This window comes from Capra hircus, chromosome 11 (genome assembly GCF_001704415.2).
Source record: "Capra hircus breed San Clemente chromosome 11, ASM170441v1, whole genome shotgun sequence".
Classification (NCBI taxonomy): Eukaryota; Metazoa; Chordata; class Mammalia; order Artiodactyla; family Bovidae; genus Capra; species Capra hircus.
In genome coordinates this window covers 2,970,443-2,988,078 of record NC_030818.1, presented here as the reverse complement: position 1 = coordinate 2,988,078, position 17,636 = coordinate 2,970,443, and the positions used below count along the sequence as shown (strand labels likewise).

General features: G+C 54.0%; 1 protein-coding gene across 2 annotated transcripts in view; it reads right to left on the bottom strand.

The window, feature by feature from the left end:
- Window positions 1–15,800, bottom strand: part of LOC102176695 (tyrosine-protein kinase ZAP-70) — a 32,028-nt gene extending 16,228 nt beyond the window's left edge. Inside the window, exons 1-4 of one of the 2 annotated variants that reach the window (XM_018054882.1) lie at window positions 15,679–15,777; window positions 15,355–15,443; window positions 3,599–4,049; window positions 2,692–2,852 (exon numbers count right to left, since the gene is read on the bottom strand). In XM_018054882.1, the coding sequence (XP_017910371.1) occupies window positions 2,692–2,852; window positions 3,599–4,000 (563 nt within the window). In that variant the 5' untranslated portion in view covers window positions 4,001–4,049; window positions 15,355–15,443; window positions 15,679–15,777. Of the gene's footprint in view, window positions 1–2,691; window positions 2,853–3,598; window positions 4,050–15,354; window positions 15,444–15,678 lie in introns of both variants that reach the window. The other variant, XM_018054881.1, reaches the window with a different exon arrangement.

Here is a 17,636-nt window from a genome sequence, read left to right as displayed (position 1 = left end):
ATTTTGTGCCTACAGCTTTGACCGTCAGTCCCTAACTATCCACATATTGAGAAAGCAGTTACTGATGACAGGAACCGCAAGAAGAGCCTACGACAGCTTCTGCCCAGAGCATGCCTTGCCTAACTGTCCAGGAGTCTGGCTCACTGTAGCGGCTCTTTGTCTCAACATTGCCCTCCCTGGGTCATGTCCCTCATAATGTCAACTGCCCCAGCTGTTTCTGAACCCCAGCATCAGCCTCAGTCTATGCTGTATCCAGATCCTAGCTCCCTCAGCCTCACTCTTAGAAAATAGCCTTAAGCTGTTCAGAAGCCATCTTGCAGCTGAGTGTTATCTATAACATGCATTCAAGAATTCCCTCAGAAGTTTTGCAAACTCCACTTCAATTTACAGCCTAGCGCTGTTATGCAGGGTGAAAAAAAAATATTGTATTATTTGACGATTATATTTTTTTATTATTATTACAAGAATCTTGTAGAGGGATCCCTGCAGATAATCTGGTGCACATGCTCAGGCCTCACAGGGGAAGGGAAATCAAGGGGAAAAGGTCAGTTCCTCCAAGTGGGGTGGCCCTGGGAGAGGAACAGCCCTGGGGGAGGTGGGTGAGAGCAAGGATTCAGCCAGGCAGGATCTCAGGCCAAGAAGGGACCATGAGAAGGCAGGCCCTCAAGAATTCACATCTTAGGGGAGGATGCTGCACTTCCTGAGGCCACAGGAAAGAGACAGGCACCAACTTTCTCTATGTCTCGGGACCAGAGTGACCTCAGCTGACATCTGGATAACTCCTGCTTGAGAGAGGAGCCCAGGTCCTGACCGGAAAGCAGCAGCCCCAGCACAGGGCTGTAAGCAGCTTTGGACCGACCCTTTCATAACAGCTAACTCACAGACAGCCACATGGTTCAGCCATGGCTCAGGCTCAGGCAGAGATACTGCATTTATCCACATATACTAACATCCAGCGCTTTTAGTATATGCCAGATACTTGACTTTTGCTTGTTGTTGTTCAGTCACCAAGTTACGTCCGACTCTTCACAGCCCCAAGGACTACAGCACGCCAGGCTTCCCTGTTTCACCATCTCCCAGAGTTTGCCCAAGTTCATGTCCATTGCATCAGTTATGCCATCCTGCCATCTCGTCTTCTGTCGCCATCTTCTGTTTAAGACTGTTTAACACATATTAATTGGTGTACTCCCCTAACAGATCCTTGGGTTAGTACTATCGTCATCCACAGAGCAGTTCCAATGCTCCCTCAGGGCTCCGACCTCACTCAGGGTCAAAGCCAAAGTCACCTCCCTGGCCTCACCCTCTCCCACTCCATGCGTGCATGGGTGCTAAGTCGCTTCAGCTGTGTCCAGCTCTGTGTGACCCCATGGACTGTAGCCCTCCAGGCTCCTCTGTCCATGGGATTCTCCAGGCAAGAGTACTGGAGTGGATTGCCGTTTCCTTCTCCAGGGGACCTTCCCAACCGAGGGATCGAACCCACGTGTCTTATATCCCCTGCACTGGCAGGCAGACTCTTCACCACTAGTCCCACCGGGGAAGCCCTCCCACTCCAGGTGTCACTTGCTCAGCTCCAAGCACACTGGCCTCACTGCTTCTGGAACATGCCAAGAACCTCCTCCTGGTCTGAGTACTTGCCAGAAACACCTCCCAGAGAGCAGACAGCCCACTTATCACCTCCTTTGGTTCTTTACGCAAAAGTCACCTTCCCTGGCCACCTAAGCTCAGCTTGCAACCCCCTGCCCAGCTCCACACACGGCACTTGCCACCATCTGACATACTGTATGTTTTAGTGATTCCTCGTTTTTTGTCTGCCTGCTCCATAAGGACATTGGATTTGTGTCTGTCTTGTGGTGATTGCAGCCATGAAATTAAAAGACGCTTACTCCTTGGAAGGAGAGTTATGAGCAACCTAGATAGCATATTCAAAAGCAGAGACATTACTTTGCCAACAAAGGTCCGTCTAGCCAAGGCTATGGTTTTTCCAGTGGTCATGTACGGATGTGAGAGTTGGACTGTGAAGAAAGCTGAACGCCAAAGAATTGATGCTTTTGAACTGTGGTGTTGGAGAAGACTCTTGAGAGTCCCTTGGGCTGCAAGAAGATCCAACCAGTCCATTCTGAAGGAGATCAGTCCTGGGTATTCTTTGGAAGGAATGATGCTAAAGCTGAAACTCCAGTACTTTGGCCACCTCATGCGAAGAGTTGACTCATTGGAAAAGACTCTGATGCTGGGAGGGATTGGGGGCAGGAGGAGAAGGGATCAACAGAGGATGAGATGGCTGGATGGCATCACCGACTCAATGGATGTGAGTTTGAGTGAACTCCGGGAGTTGGTGATGGACAGGGAGGCCTGGCGTGTTGTGGTTCATGGAGCTGCAAAGAGTCGGCCACGACTGAGCAACTGAACTGAACTGTGTGCTGCCATGCCCTCAATGCCTGGAACAGTGCCTGGCACATAGTAGGCGTTCAGTAAATATTTGATGAATGCAAAAGAGATAATGCAAGCAAGCAGTTCTGATACTTGCCCAGCGAGCCCAGCTGCTAAGTAGCAGATGCTGGCTTTCAACCCAGGCCGCCCAACTCTGGAGTCACTCACACTTGTGACCACAGGCACAACCCCTCATTACCCACCTGCACACTGAGATCCACCCCAGCCTCACCCCCAAAAACCCCAGCCCCAAGCCCCACATACAGGAACTTGCCGTCGGTCTGGGAGCCCGAGTAGAGTTTGCGCTCGGCCTCCTCGCGCGTCAGGCTGCTGTGGTACCAGGGCATCCGTTCGTGAGCTGTCGTGGCAATGAGCTTCTCCACCTGGGGTGCCTGGCTGATGATGGCTTGCTCCAAGGCCTCGCCCTGGGGAAGGGAGGGTGAAGAAGACGTGTAAGTGTCGTTAAGTGCGCGCCACAGGACCCCTCTTCCATCTCCTGGAGACTCCCAACTCAGGCACGCCTCGGACCTAAGTCTTTTAGGCTGAGGACAGCCACCCCTCCTCTCATCTCCACGGTCCCGCTCCCATCCATCCAGGCCCCGCGCACAGGCCACGGCCCAGGCCCCGCCTTCTAGTAGGCCCCACTGTCATCTCCCACTTGAAGGCCTGACGCTGGTAATCGGGCAGTGCAGGCTGTCGAAGACCACAAGCCACTGCCCCTGCCAGCTCACCCCAGGGCACTGCTCCCACCATCCTTTCTTGGACCCCGCTCCCAGCCCAGGCCCCCGCTCCTTAGGTCCCGCTCCCAACCTCGTCCGTTCCGGACTCAGAGCGACCTCAACTTTCCCCGACTTACGCTTTGCCTCGGATAAGCACCATAGCGTCGCTCAGGCCCCTGCCTCCGAGGTCTCCTCCCCACCCCTCTAGCATCTAAAACGGGCGCAGCGAAGCCCAGCAAAGCCCAGGCTGGCGAAGACTGCCGCTCTCACCAAGTCCCATGGCTCCCGCGGCCCCAGGGCCCGGCCTCCTCGGCCCCACCCTCTCAAGGCCCGCCCCCGGCTCCGCCTCAAGCCCCTCCCCTCCCCGCCCACCAGAGACCCGCCCCCTCCTGAAGCAGCTGCTCTCGGGCCACGCTCGCCCAGGGCCCGCCTCTCGCACCCCGCGCTCTCACCTCCAGCTTCCAAGTCTGGCGCACGTAGTCGCGCACCATGGCATCACGAAGGTTGTCGAAGACCCCGGGCTGCGGCTCGAGCCCCGACGGCCGGTTGCACGGCTTGCGCAAGTTGCAGGGCAGCCCGTCGGGGTCGCGTGAGTAGAACTCGCAGAGCTCAGCCGGGCCGCAGTGCGCCTTTCCGCCCGCGATGGCGTAGGTGCCGTTGAGCTGGCGCTCGATGGGGAAGTGGTGGAAGCTCACTTCGTGCACGAGCGACAGCACATAGCCGCCCAGCGAGCGCAGGCACTGCCGCAGCAGGAAGAGCCCGTCGGCCATGCCCGCCAGCTTCAGGTGCTCCTCGGCCTCGGCGCGCGAGATGCTGCCGTAGAAGAAGGGCAGGTGCGCCGCGGGGTCCGGCATCGCCGCCGCCGCCCTGTGCAGGGTGCGTGGCCTTGCGCCTCTCCAGACCCTGTGGGTTCAAAACGGGATTGAGGGCACGTCAGGGCCTTGGTTTCCCTTCCTGAACCCATCCATTGGACCCAGAGATAGGAGGCTGCTGCTGCTGCTAAGTCACGTCAGTCGTGTCCGACTCTGTGTGACCCCATAGACCGCAGCCCACCAGGCTCCTCCGTCCCTGGGATTCTCCAGGCAGAGACCCCTTATTAAAGGGCATCCGTAAGCTGTGCAGCACAGCTGTGTGTGCCAGTTGTGCAGAGCCTCATGTGTGCCGGAGTCAAATTGGAAAGGAGCCTTACCCTGCTGGACTCAGACTGGGGAGTCCCAAACCAGCCTTTGACTTTTCAGACCTAGTGCGGAGCACCCAGGCACCCCTCACTGGCCTGCACACGCACGCACCGGGCACATCTATCTCCCAAACTGTGTTTCAGGCTGGAGATATGGGTGAATAAGACAGACATGGTCTCTGCCCTCCTGGAGATGACAGTCTGAGGGAGGGAGGATGCAATAAACAAAGAGACAAAAATAATAATTACAGATTGAGGTCAGTGTTTTAAAGAAAATACAGTGAGACCAAGAAAGAAGCTGCTGTAGCTGGGATGGTCACAATCTCTGAGGAGGTAGCATGTGAGCTGAGATCTAAAGGATAAAGAGGATCCCGCTTCTCAAAAAGCATCAGGCAGAGGGAACAGCAAGTACAAAGGCCCTGCAGCTGGAACACCCTTTGCTCACCAAAGGAGCTTGACTCCATTAGCCTTCCACAACCTGAGAAATGTCCCTTTGCCCTGCCCCCTCTGCCTTCATGAACTGAGTTTGTAGAAAGCAGAAACTAGTTTGAAGCTATGGCTTTTCCAGTAGTCATGTACGGATGTGAGAGGTGTACTATAAAGAAGGCTGAGAGCCAAAGAATTGATGCTTTTGAACTGTGGTGTTGGAGAAGATTCTTGAGAGCCCCTTGGACTGCAAGGAAATCAAACCAGTCAATGCTAAAGGAAATCAACCCTGGAGATTCACTGGAAGGACTGATGCTGAAGCTGAAGCTGCGGTACTTTGTTCACCTGATGCAAAGAGCCAACTCACTGGAAAAGATTCTGATACTGGGAAAGATTGAGGGCAGGAGGAGAAGCTGGCAACAGAGGGTGAGATGGTTGGATGGCATCACTGACTCAATGGACATGAGTTTGAGCAAACTCCAGGAGATAGTGAAGGACAGGGAAGCCTGGTGTGCCGCAGTCCATGGGGTGGCAAAGAGTCGAACTGAGCCATTGAACAACACATAAACTAGTTCAAATAAAAATATATTAGGATTTAATACTAATGTGAACTTTGATATGGCCATTAAACAAAATAAAGTGTGTGACTGAAAGTATGACCTTTTGTGGTGAGGAGGAATTAAGGACATTTAAATAAATAGATATCTGGAGAGGCAGATAACCTAAAATTGCCCACCTTCAACTTTCCACAGTGATGGTGATGTCTGATATCTTGAGAAGCACTGGGTTACACAGGTGTCTGAGTCACTCAAAATTCAGACAATGTATCAACTTGTTCATTTCATTGTATTTGGGCCTCTCAATTTTACAAAGCGCCATAAGGGACATCCCTGGTGGATGAGCCGTTAAGAATCTGCCTTGCAGTGCAGATGACATAGGTTCAATCCCTGGTTGGGTAACTAAAGTTTCACACGCCGTGGAGCAGCCTAGCCCCTGGGCCACAGCTACTGGGCCCACACACTCTGGAACCCAAGGGCCACAACTGGAGAGTATGCACCGCAGTGAAAGAGCCCTCATTACACGACGGAGATGCTGGGTGCCTGTCACAACTAGGGCCGCTGCAGCCAAATTTAAAATAAATTTTAAAATATATATTTTTAAAGGCACCATAAAATATTGAACCCCAGTCAATGACCTGTGTGCAGAAATATTTAGGTGTGATGGGTAGTGTAGTGATGACTGTAATTTATTTTGAAAGGAAGGCATCCAAAAACAAAAGTTGATGTATGGATAAATACATTGATATAGTTGAGTCTTGCCGTCTGCAATATTTCTATAAGGTATCAAATGAGGAAGTACTAAGCCGTTGCTTCTAGAAGAAATTCAGGGTTAAGTTCCTTTAAGTCTCTGGTCACAAAATTTTCATCAACAGATCAGTATATAACCTTCTTTTATTTACTTCTGTTTAAAGACACCTTACATAATTATATTGACTCATTAGCACTGAACTCTTGGCCAACAGCCCTATAACTGTAAGCTTATTCAACACGTACTTTTTCTGGGAGGCATAGCTCAGCCTTCCTGCACTTCAGAACACTAAACAGCGCCTCAGTGCTGCCCTGGGGGACCACTGACACAGTGAAATTATGGACAAACAGCACAAAAATGTGGTACCAAACAGACTGTGAGAAAGAGGCTTGTTTACAACATGAGCTGAAACGAGAAGGCAAAGCACTGCCTTGCTCAGCCTCGGCAGGAACCAGCATGTGGGTTGACGCAAATTTCACACCGCTCTGCACATGCCCTCCAACAACCGTGAAAGTGCAGCAAGCATGAGCTTAGAGGTTACAAATAAATTTTAGCAAGCAGGCGAGTTGGCAGATACAGAATGCAATAATAATGAGGATCAAGTGTATGCGATGAAGCAAATATAGCAAAATCCCACTGTAGAATCTAAGAGGTAGATAATTTTTGTACAACGAATTGTTCTCATTTTCTGTATGTTTTTAAGTTTTTATATAATGTTGAAAAAATTATGCCCGTAACAGTTTCTGGTTTTCTCTACTAAGATGGGTCCAGTTAAGGCCACCCAGGCATAGTTTTGCATTCAAGGAAGGGTCCTTGGACACCTTTCTTAGTTCAGCAATTATAAGCAGGGGGTGGAAAGAAAGCTTTTGTGGATTGAGAAAGGCTGCCTCTCCCTGGTGTTCAGGAACATGCAAAGACAGGCACTGGGACTGAGTGAGAATCATTCGAGGCCTGAATCAGGGCAGCTGGAGGAGGGGCCAGAACCAGCTTTCTAACCAGAAGCCTTCTCACCCTGGGGTTGTGAGGGCCAGAGTTGGGGGTCCAAGCCCTGGATGTCCCAATAGTTATAGGCAGGTGATTAACTGGGGACCAGGAGATACAGTCACCATCCCATTAATTGTTTTTGTTGAGTTGCTAAGTCGTGTCCGATTCTTTTTGACCCCATGGCCTGTAGCCTGCCAGGCTCCTCTGTCCATGGAATTCTCCAGGCAAGAATACTGGAGTGGATAACAATTTCCTTCTCCAGGGGATCTTCCCTACCCAGGGATCAAACCTGTGTCTCCTGCAATGGCAGGAAGATTCTTTACCATTGAGCCACCAGGAAAGCCCCCATCATCCCTTAAGAGTGTTTAAAGAATCGGAGGACTTCTTCACCAGTGGTCCAGTGGCTAAGATTCTGAGCTCCCAAAGCAAGGCTGGGGGGAGAGGGAAGCGAGATCCATCCCTGGTCGAGGTATTATATCCCACATGCCTCAACTAAAGATCCTGCGGCAACTAAGACCCAGCACAGCCAAATAAATAAATAATAAAAAATTTAAAATAAAATTAAAAAGCGTCGGTTCAAAATGAATAACCAACAAGGACATGGAACTTTACGGCACAGGGAACTCTACCCAGTATCATGTGGCAGCCTGGATGGGAGGGGCGTTTGGGGGAGACTGGATACATGTATATGTGCGGCTAAGTCCCTTCACTGTTCACCTGAAACTACCACAACATTGTTAATCAGCTACACCACAATACAGAATAAAAAGTTTAACATTTGAAAAAAACAAACAGAGTCAGGAGGGCTTCTGGGTATTCATCCTGGAAAAATGGAATAGGCTCACACAAAGACCTGCACAGCAGTGTTTACAGCAGCTCTGTTCACGATTGCCAACACGTAGAAAGAACTCAAAGGCTTCCCTGGTGGCTCAGATGGTAAAGATTCTGCCTGCAGTAAGGGAGACCCAGGTTCGATCCCTGGGTTGGGAAGATCAACGTTTTCCAGCAGCTGAAGAAAGTGGGGGTACATCCCACGTGAGATCCTACTCTATTATGAAATGGAAGGACGTGGTGATGCACACACATGAACGAACCTGAAAGGCATCATGCTGAGGGCAAAGGGCCAGGCTCAAAAGGCCACAGACCATCTGGTTCCATTCAGAACTGCAGAGCAGGTGCAGGCTGCCGAGGCTGCAGACCTGCTGGGAAGTGGGGGTGTCGGGATAAGGACTGATTACAGAGGGGTAAGAGGGAATTCAGAAGAATAGCCTGTATCTTAAGAGTTTCTCAGCTGTATGCCTTTGTCAAATCTTAGAGAGCTTTTCACTAAAAGGGATAAACTTTGCTGTATGTAAATGATTATTTATGTAAAGAGAGGACAGGCCGCAGGAAACTATAGACACGATTGCGCGTGTGCTCAGTTGCGTCCGACTCTGCGACCCAATGGACGGTAGCCCACCAGGCTCCTCTGTCCATGGGGTTCTCCAGGCAAGAATACTGGAGTGGGTTGCCCTTTCCTCCTCCAGGAGATCCTCCAGACCCAGGCATTGAACCTGCATCTACACGTCTCCTGCATTGGCAGGCGGATTCCTTACCACTGTGCCACCTGGAAAGCCCACATATAGACATACCAGGCGCTAAAAATATTAATTAAAAAGGGAAAAGAGCAGGCTGTCTACACTCCTGTCATTATCTGCTCCCCCTACCTCCACCTGGCTGCCCTCCAGCTGCCAAGATATCACCACCTGATGGGCACCAGGCACCCTCTTCAAGGCTGGGTCCCCTGAGTGATGGACACTGTGACCGCTCCCCCCCTCCTGCTTGAGCATCGCGGCTCTCTTGAGTCCTTCACCGACCCCCCAGCTTGCCCCCTTCCTCTCTGATGGTTCCTGTTCTCTCTCCTTCCCCATCCTCTGTTCCCAACTCAGGCCATTCTGTCTCTGCCTACCCACGCAGCTGCTCCCACCTGTCTAGTCCAGACCTCCTCCCCTGTGGTCTCTTTCTGCTGCTATCACCGCCTTTGATCTCCACCAGCTGTTTTCTATTAATAAAACCTGAGATCCAGATCTAACTCACATAGTGCCTGTGGTTGGCTGAACCCCACAGTCTGTTTCCCACACGAGCTGAAGCTCTGGGGTCTGCAAGTTGCTTTTAGGTAGTTCTCCCCTGGGGCCTCCCTGGCTCAAGAAGCTACTGTGCGGGACTTCCCTGGTGGCCCAGTGGTTAAGACTTCACCTTCTGATGCAGGGGGTGTGGGTTCAGTCCCTAGTAGGGGGAGTTAAGATCCCACATCCCTCGGGGACCAAAAACCCAAAACATGAAACGGAAGCAGTGTTGTAACAAATTCAATAAAGACTTTAAAAACAACCCACATCAAAAAAAAAAAAATCTTTAAAAAAATAAAAAGGACCTACTGTGGCTCCCTCCTGCCTACATCATTGAATCTATTAATAACTGAATTCCTCGGCCCTTCCTTTGCTCCAGCCAGGCTGTGCTATCAGTCTTTCTTCAAATTCACTTCCGTGCTTGAATCCATGCACTGCCCTCCACTGGGTACCTCCTCCCCACTCCTCTCTGCTCCCCCAGTCCAGCCAGCCCAGCCGGGCAGACTCACAGCCCTGCTCCTCAAGGGGATCAGAACCTGAGTCAAGGCAGCAAAGTGGAGGTTTCTCCAGGGACAGCGGGAAGGGGTGGGGGTAGTGAAGCTGGCCTCTGGGGCCGGAAGCTGCGGCAGGAAACTGTCGACAACACGGTTTGAGAAGCTCCGCCCCGCGGTGGCCGCAGGTGCAGCCTGGGTAGCCAGAGGCAGGTTGGTGCAGAGGCGGGAGTGGGGAGAGGCCGGCCCTGGGGACCCCGTCTAGGGCCAGAAGTTGTGATGGCCCACCTTGTCCCAGAGGCCGTAGCCTTCCCATGCATCCTCAATTTTATCCCCACTTCCCTGTCTCTTTGTCAGTAACAGAGACAGCAGTAACCGCAGCAGCTTCCAGAAGGGCATGGCTGGTCTGCAGCCTCCTGGAGGACCAGATGTTTCTCTCCTGAGCCAAGTCCCCACAGACTGCATCACTCTCCCAGGAGACGCGCCCACCATACTCTCCCACTACGCTCCTGCCCAGGCTAACTCCCTCCAGCCTCCCCTTGAGCTTTCGAGCTCCTCATGAGCTCAAAAATGCTTGTCTGGCCTTCCCAGAGTTTGCAGCTCCATCAGGAGACCACTAGGCTCATCCTCACAGCCCAGGCACTGCGGGGAAGGGAGGAAACCGTGATCCTTGGCTAAACAGCTCTGTCTGAAATTCCACCCTTCAAGCCTCCTTTCTGGGGAAAGGTAGGGTTAAACTCTATCTGTTCCAGGCACAGGATTCCCAAATATATTTCAAAGGGAAAAAGGTCAAGGGACCAACTGCATTTTGAAAAGTTGTGGGGAGCATATTTGCATACTAAAGGCCCTGAGAAGACCTGCCAGGAAGGACCCTTTTTAGCTTTGTTTAATCCCCACACCTGATGAGAAAAGCCCACTCATTGGAAAAGACCGTGATGCTAGGAAGGAAATATTGAAAGCAAAAGGAGAAGAGGGCGGCAGAGGACGAGATGGTTGCACAGCATCAATGACTCAAGGGACATGAATCTGAGCAAACTCCAGGAGACAGTAGAGGACAGGGAAGCCTGGTGTGTTGTAGTCCATGGGGCTGCAAAGAGTGAGACATGACTTAGAGACTGACCAAGGACAACAATCCCCACACCCAAGTAGCAGAGCCTGGAAGCACTACTGTCGCTCTGAGCGTCCAAAGCCCCAGTTAAATGTCTACCTTGAGACACGAGGGGGGAGACTGAGGGCATCAGGCTGCCGAAAGAATGAGATGATCCAACTGGACTTGGCAGGGAGGCAGGGGGCAGTGGCAGCAGTCAGGTCAGGAGGCCCTGAGTGCCACCCACAGCCCGGCATCAACAGCGTTCCCACCCACGGCGCTGCTGGAATGGAGGCATAGCCCCAGCCGCCCAAGCCTCCTCTCACGGACCCCAGTCCTCTGCCCGAGACGCCACGTCCCCCCGAAGCCACGTTCCCTGCCTCCCAGTCCACAGGCCAACAACAGAGGCAGCACAGACATCTGTCAACTAGCGAAACGCCAACTTTGTCGCATCCCGCGTCCCCAGGACAGTGGTGAGCACCGTGCCGGGGATGGCGACAGGCTCCTTCTCTTTTTCTGACACCATGGCATGCGATCTGATCATGGGATCACAGGTCTCTGGGTAGCAGCAGTGTGGATCTGAGTGGGGAGGTACACTCGCCGAGACCCACCTGGAAGACAGGGCCAGCGACGGTGCCCAGTGCTGGGCGGCTGTGAGGACCCCATGAGGCAAGGCTTGCCCAGCGCTGAGCACAGGCCCAGCCCACTCGTCCTATAGCCTCCTTTTCTGCTTGCAGCCCTCCAGGACTCCCGCCTCACTCAGGCTGAAAGCCCAGGTCCTTACAGCAGCCTCAGAGGCCGGGCACAATCTGCCCCGCCAGCTCCCTGTCCTCACTCACTCCCCACCAGCCACACCAGCTTCCTTATGTTACTTGTTGAGAAAACTGGAGAAACTGGGCCTGGCCCAACCTCAGAGCCTTAGCACCAGCTGTTCCCTCTGCCTGAACACCATTCCCTCAGCCTCTGTCACGTCATTCGGGCCTCAGCCTCCAAGAGGCCCTCCCTGACCTCTCTCTAAAACCACCTCCCCTTCTCTGTCACTGACCCAGTGTCACTGCTCTTTGCCACTGGAATTGGGATGTTCTATCAGCTTGTTGACACAAGGCCTGTGTCCCCTGCCAGCATGCAAGCCTGAGGAAAGTGGAAACTGTCTTGTTCTCCTGCCCATGCCAACCAGGCACAGAGTAGGTGCCCAATAAACTTTGGTGGTGGGCAGAGGCTACCCTCTGACACCAGGTACCTGAGAGGGTATGTGGCCTGCCGAGGTGGGCGGGGACACCTCTGCAGGTTCTTGCAACTCGGCAGTCTGATGAGGGAGGAGAGGCGATGGGGGCTTCCCTAGGAGAGAAGAGGGAACGGCGGACCTAGAGGCTTCCTTCACTAACAGAGGGTGGAAGAGGAGGGGACCCATTGGAGGAGACTTTGCACAGGCTGTTCCCTCTGCCTGGAGCAGCTTGCACGCTCAGCCACTAAGTCGTGTCTGAGTCTTTGTGACTGCATGCACTGTAGCCCGCCAGGCTCCTCTGTCCATGGGATTCTCCAGGCAAGAGCACTAGAGTGGGCTGCCATTTCCTCCCTCAGGGGATCTTCCCAACCCAGGGATCAAAGCCACGTCTCTTGGGTCTCCTGCACTGGCAAGTGAATTCTTTACCACTGAATCACCTGGGAAGCCACCCACATGTTTCTCCTAGCCACGGGCCTCAGGTCCCCTCAGCTGTCCCTTCCATGCAGAGATGTTCCATGATCCCCCCCTCCTTCCCCCGCTGAGTCACCTACTCTGTCCTCCCAGGGCCCCATCCTCCCGCATCATAGCCCTGATGGCCATGTATGATCAGTGTCTCCGTTTGCCCTGCAATCTCTGACCAGCCCGAGCTCCCCAAGGCAGAGCCTACACCCGTCCGGTTTTCACTGTAGCTCCCACTGCCTCCCAGCGAATATTGTCAAATCAGCAACAATAACAGTAGCCTGTGTGCTGAAGACTTTATGACACCTCTTCTAAGCATGATCTGTTTAATCTAGCCCTCACTTATCCCCATTCCTCAGCTAAAAAAACTGAGGCTTGGGGAGGGTAATGTCATGTTCAGAGTCATGTGGCCTAAGAGAGGCAGTCAGGATTTGAACCCAGGTCACTCTGACCCAGCAGCCAGCACTAGCCACTCCAGTGCATGGCCATAAGGAAAGCGGCATCCGCCGCTCTGAGCTGGGTCTCCAGGGCTCCCACGCGTGCCTGGCCCAGGTGTTGCTGCACTCTGAGCTGCCTATGACCGTCAGGGTGCAGAGTGCTGGGCTGCCACAGGGTCGGACGCAGGTCCTCAGACCTCAAACAGACTCTGTCTGTTGACTGACCAATAATGCCCCAAGACCAGCTCCCCACCACCACCACCACTTCCCACCAGCTCCAACCTCTGCCGCCAGGGTTCTCAGGGCTGTTGTGACCAGAGCAAGGAGCTAGCCCTCTCTGGGTGTCAGGCTCTGTGACTGTAAAAGGGAGACGGGAAAAAGCTTAGGGGATGGAAAAGGTGGGAGGAGTCGGGACGACAGAGCCTGGCTGCGAGATCCCCTGCTATCCGTGCACCACAGCGTGTTTAGCAGCATCCCTGGCCTCTGTCTTACTAGATGCCAGTAACACCGACCGAGTCGGGACCAAAAATGTCTCCAGATGGTATTGAATGTTCCCAGTGTAGATGGGGGAGGCAAAATTGGCTCCAATTAAGAAGCACTTCCTTGGGACTTCCCTGGTGGTCCAGGGGTTAAGAATCTACCCGCCAGTTCAGGAGACACATGTTCAATCCCTGGTCCAGGAAGATCCCACATGCCCTGAGGCAACGAAGCCCATGGGCCGCAACTACTAAGCCCGTGGGCTGCGTCTACTGAGTCCCCGTGCCCTGGAGCCATGCTCCACGACAGGAGATGCCGCCACGGCAAGAAACCCCCATAAGCCCCACACCACAGCTAGAGTGTGGCCCCCAACTGGCACAACTAGAGAAAGCCTGAGAACAGCAGTGAAGATCTAGTGCAGCCAAACAGAGAAATGAATAATTTTTTTTTAAATAGTGTTTAAAAAAAAGAAGCACTTCCTTGACCCTATGCTCTGGGAGGGGTGGGGAGCAGCCAGCATGGAAAAGGCTCGTTGCTGCAGCCGCTTAGGAGACCCTCCAGGAGCCACGAGACCACCCTGAGCTAGTGATAAGAATAAAGACCGTAACATTCTGCGTACACAGCACCGCCAGCACGGCAGGCACTCGAGAGCAATTCAGTCGCCTGATCCTGACGGGAACACTGCGTGTGGAGAATTCGTGGGTTTGGGACGTGGAGGAGGGACAGAGAAGAAGGAATTAGCCGAAGGCCGCCCGGTGCACACACAGTACGGGTGGCAGAGTCGGGCCCTGAATCAGCTTCCTGGCTCCAGAGTGCACACAAAACGCCCTCCGTCTGGGCCACCTGCCTGCCCAGCATGCCTGCCCGTCTCTGACAAGGCTGGAGGCCAGGCGGCAGCAGGAAAAAGAACTGGCAGGAGAAGAGCCCCCAAGGGTGACACCCAAGGACTTGCTGTCAGAGGACGCAGGCCCTAGTCTCTCAGCAAAGCTTTATTAAGCACCTACGGTGTCCTGGCTGCCCCGGCTGAGACAACAGTAACAAAGTTCGGGGACTTTCCTGGTGGTCCAGTGGTTAGGAATTCGCCTTGCAATGCAGCAGACACAGGTTCAATCCCTGGTCTGGGAACTAAGACTCCCATATAAGCCCCCACGCTGCCACTGCTGAGCCCACTTGCTGTAGAGCCCGAGAGCCACAACTAGTCTGTGCTCCGCAATGAGCGATCCCACCTGAAGCAACGCAATCTCGAGCGCCTGCTGCAACTAACACCGGAGGCAGCCAAGTAAATAAACAAATATTAAAGAAAAGAAAGTAACAAAGCTCATCTTGTGCTGTTCACCACACGAACCCCTGTTCCTTCCTGCCAAGACCCTTCCCTGCCTGGGACAGCTTTCCCAACCTCTCACCCAACAGTCAGGAGCCAAAAAGCCAAGCACATACTAGGCGCCAAAATTTGCTTCTGCATTTAAAAGATTGGCAAACTGAGGTTCAGAGAGGCCAAGCAATTTGCCAAGGACACACATCAGTTGAGCAGGATTCAAGCTGTTTATTCCTTCACCTCTGCCTCCCCTTTAACCTGAGCTGCCTACCAGTGGTTGGAGGCTGCCCTGGGCCCCCTCACAGAAACCATCCGGCATTTGGATGTTTCAGTTTACAGCCCCGTTGATGCACCCTCATATTCCTGAGCCTGGGGGACAGAGCACATGTTTGCTTTCTCTGGGCATTTCTCTGCTTCCTGGAACTAAGGTTGTCTCACTGATGGGGCCCTGCAGGAGGCTAGGGACTGAGCCGGCATCTGTGGGGCCCCTGGATACACACGTCCACGGCCACTCAGCTGGCACTCTGGAGAGAGACCTCTTTCCCTCAGGATGGTCACAGGCCACGTCTGCTTCCTTCTCCCATGGGACACCACCCACGAGAGCCCCACAGCCCTTCTGGTACTCCAGTTCCTCCTGACTCTCTCCTCCTTCCTCCACCAGACCCAGGCCACCCCTAGAGATGGCGGCTAGCTGCTGCTTCATCCAGAATGACTTACCTGGGGATGTGCTGATGGACGCCAAGGCCCGGGCCACCTACAAGGTGTCAGGTCCCAAAGGCACCAGACGACTGGTTCTAGATGAAGAACTGGGATCCGAGAAACCGCTTTGGGCTTCTCTGCAGCCTGAGCCCCCAGCCTGGGCCCCCACCAGCTAACCACCCCCTCATACACCCCGGCCAGGTGTAAAGAGGTCATACCCCACTAGGGTTTCTCACTCAGGTCAGGGGGTGTGGAACCTGAGTCCCCCTCTCCCAGCTGCCCCGGGAGGCCCTGCAGTCAGAGGCCGTGCTGGACGCAGAAGGCCAGAGGACGGCCACTCACCTAGATGCCCCAGAAGATCAGCACACCCAAGCGGGGCAGGGATGGGCCCGGAAGGCCTGGTGTGCTCTTGGAAGCCCCTTTCTGTGAAACTCGGCCTATTTCCTTGATGCGCAAATAGGAAATGGGGCCGTGTTTGAAGTTTACGTCAAAGTCACAAAGTGCTGTGTTCAAGGAAAATCGCGAGGCCACGTGCTCCGAGGAGGGCAGAGGGCGCTTCCCGGGCCAAGCAGGGCCCACCCAGCAGTGGGAGGAATGGGGCGAGCCACAGGCAGGCTTACACTAGTAGGATGTGTCCAACAGCATCCCCCAAACCTGGGGAGGGGAAGAGAGGGAGGCTGAGTGCTGGAGAAGCCGAGGGGCAGGGGCAATGGGAAGGGGATCCCCCAGACTCGCTAGAAACTAGAAAGCCCTTACTTTCCCCTCCCGAGGGGGTGTGGACCTGGGGCCTGACCATGGCTGAACTGCTCATATGAGTTATTCATTCCACATGTAGGTGAAAGCTGGAGAGAGAAGAAACCTAAGAAGTAGGTCCAGACTGCAAAGGTTCAGAGCACTTCCTTTGTGCTATCCATCAGGCCAACAGCAACGGCCCTGTTCCTGCCCTCAGATGGCTCACAGGCTCAAGGAGGGGGCAGCTGAGCCACCAGGGAGGCCAGAGCTGGGAGGGCAGAAACTAGACAGTGCGTGTGCGCAGGGGAGCCCGAGGCAGCCCAGTGCTGGGGACGGACTCTAAGAGGGATCGGCTGTGTTGTCAAGGCTGGGAGATGGTGTGTCCCCCCAGGGCCCCCGCCCCGGATCCCAGCCCAGCCCCGCGCCGTGCGCCTGGCCGCTGACCACCTCCTGCGCTGCTCACAGCCTCTTCTCATCCTTTCTTCCCATGTTAGCCCGCCCTCTGACCACGTGACCACCTCACATCTGCTCCCTCGGCCCACACAGCTTTCGGGCGGCAAGGCCGAGTCCGTCCTGGCATCCACTCTGCCCCATCTGCCCTCGGTGCCCCGAGACCTCAGGCGCTTGCTCACCCACAGCTCCCTGCCTTCTTGGACGGTGGGGACCTCTTCAGTGGCCCCTCACCCCAGGGCCTCAGGGACCTGTGTGGGGCTATCCTAGGCCCGCTGTTGACCCCAGGAACCCTTCTTCTCTTGTGCCCGAGCCCTGCCAGAGGAGGGCTGGGCTCAGCTCCCCAACAGGCCTGGCGCTTCCTCCACGCTTTACCCCAGGTCTCCTTTCCTGGGGCCCTCTCCGCAATCTCTACTACCTCCCAGTTCCCTAAGCCCCGCTCTCCCCACTCAGGAAACCTTTTCTCTAAGCTCCAGCTTCCCCTACACATGTGTGTGCACTCAGTACTCAGTCGTGTCAGACTCTCTGTAACCCCACGGACTGTACCTGCCAGGATCCTCTGTCCATGGGATTCTCCAGGCAAGAACACAGCTCTGGGTTGCCATTTCCTCCTCCAGGGGCTCTCCCCAACCCAGGGATCGAACCCATGTCTCTTGCATCTTCTGCATTCCAGGCTGATTCTTTACCCCCTGAGCCACCTGGGAAGCACCCCCACCCATAGATTTCCCCTAAAACTGTTTTTGTTAGAAGCCTCCCCTTTCCCCGGGGACAGATGTCAGGATGCAGAAAGACATCTTTGTTTCCATCCTGCATGCTCTTTTCCCGGGGTAGTGAGGAAAGAACACCCCAGAGAACTGGAGAGGAGCGAAATCACAGCATCAGAACCACATGGTCTACAATAAAAACAGTAACTCTTACTGAGCACTTACTATGTGCCACACCACTGAATGAATCCATTTTCCAGATAAGGTAAGTGAAATCCAGAGAGGTTAAACCACCAACTCCAAACGGCCAGATGTGATAGAGCAGGGCAGTCTGGCCCCACAGCCTAGGCGATGATGGACACAGGAGGAGGGAAGCTTGGCTGTAAAGCAGCTCCTGTGGGGCCGGCCCACCTA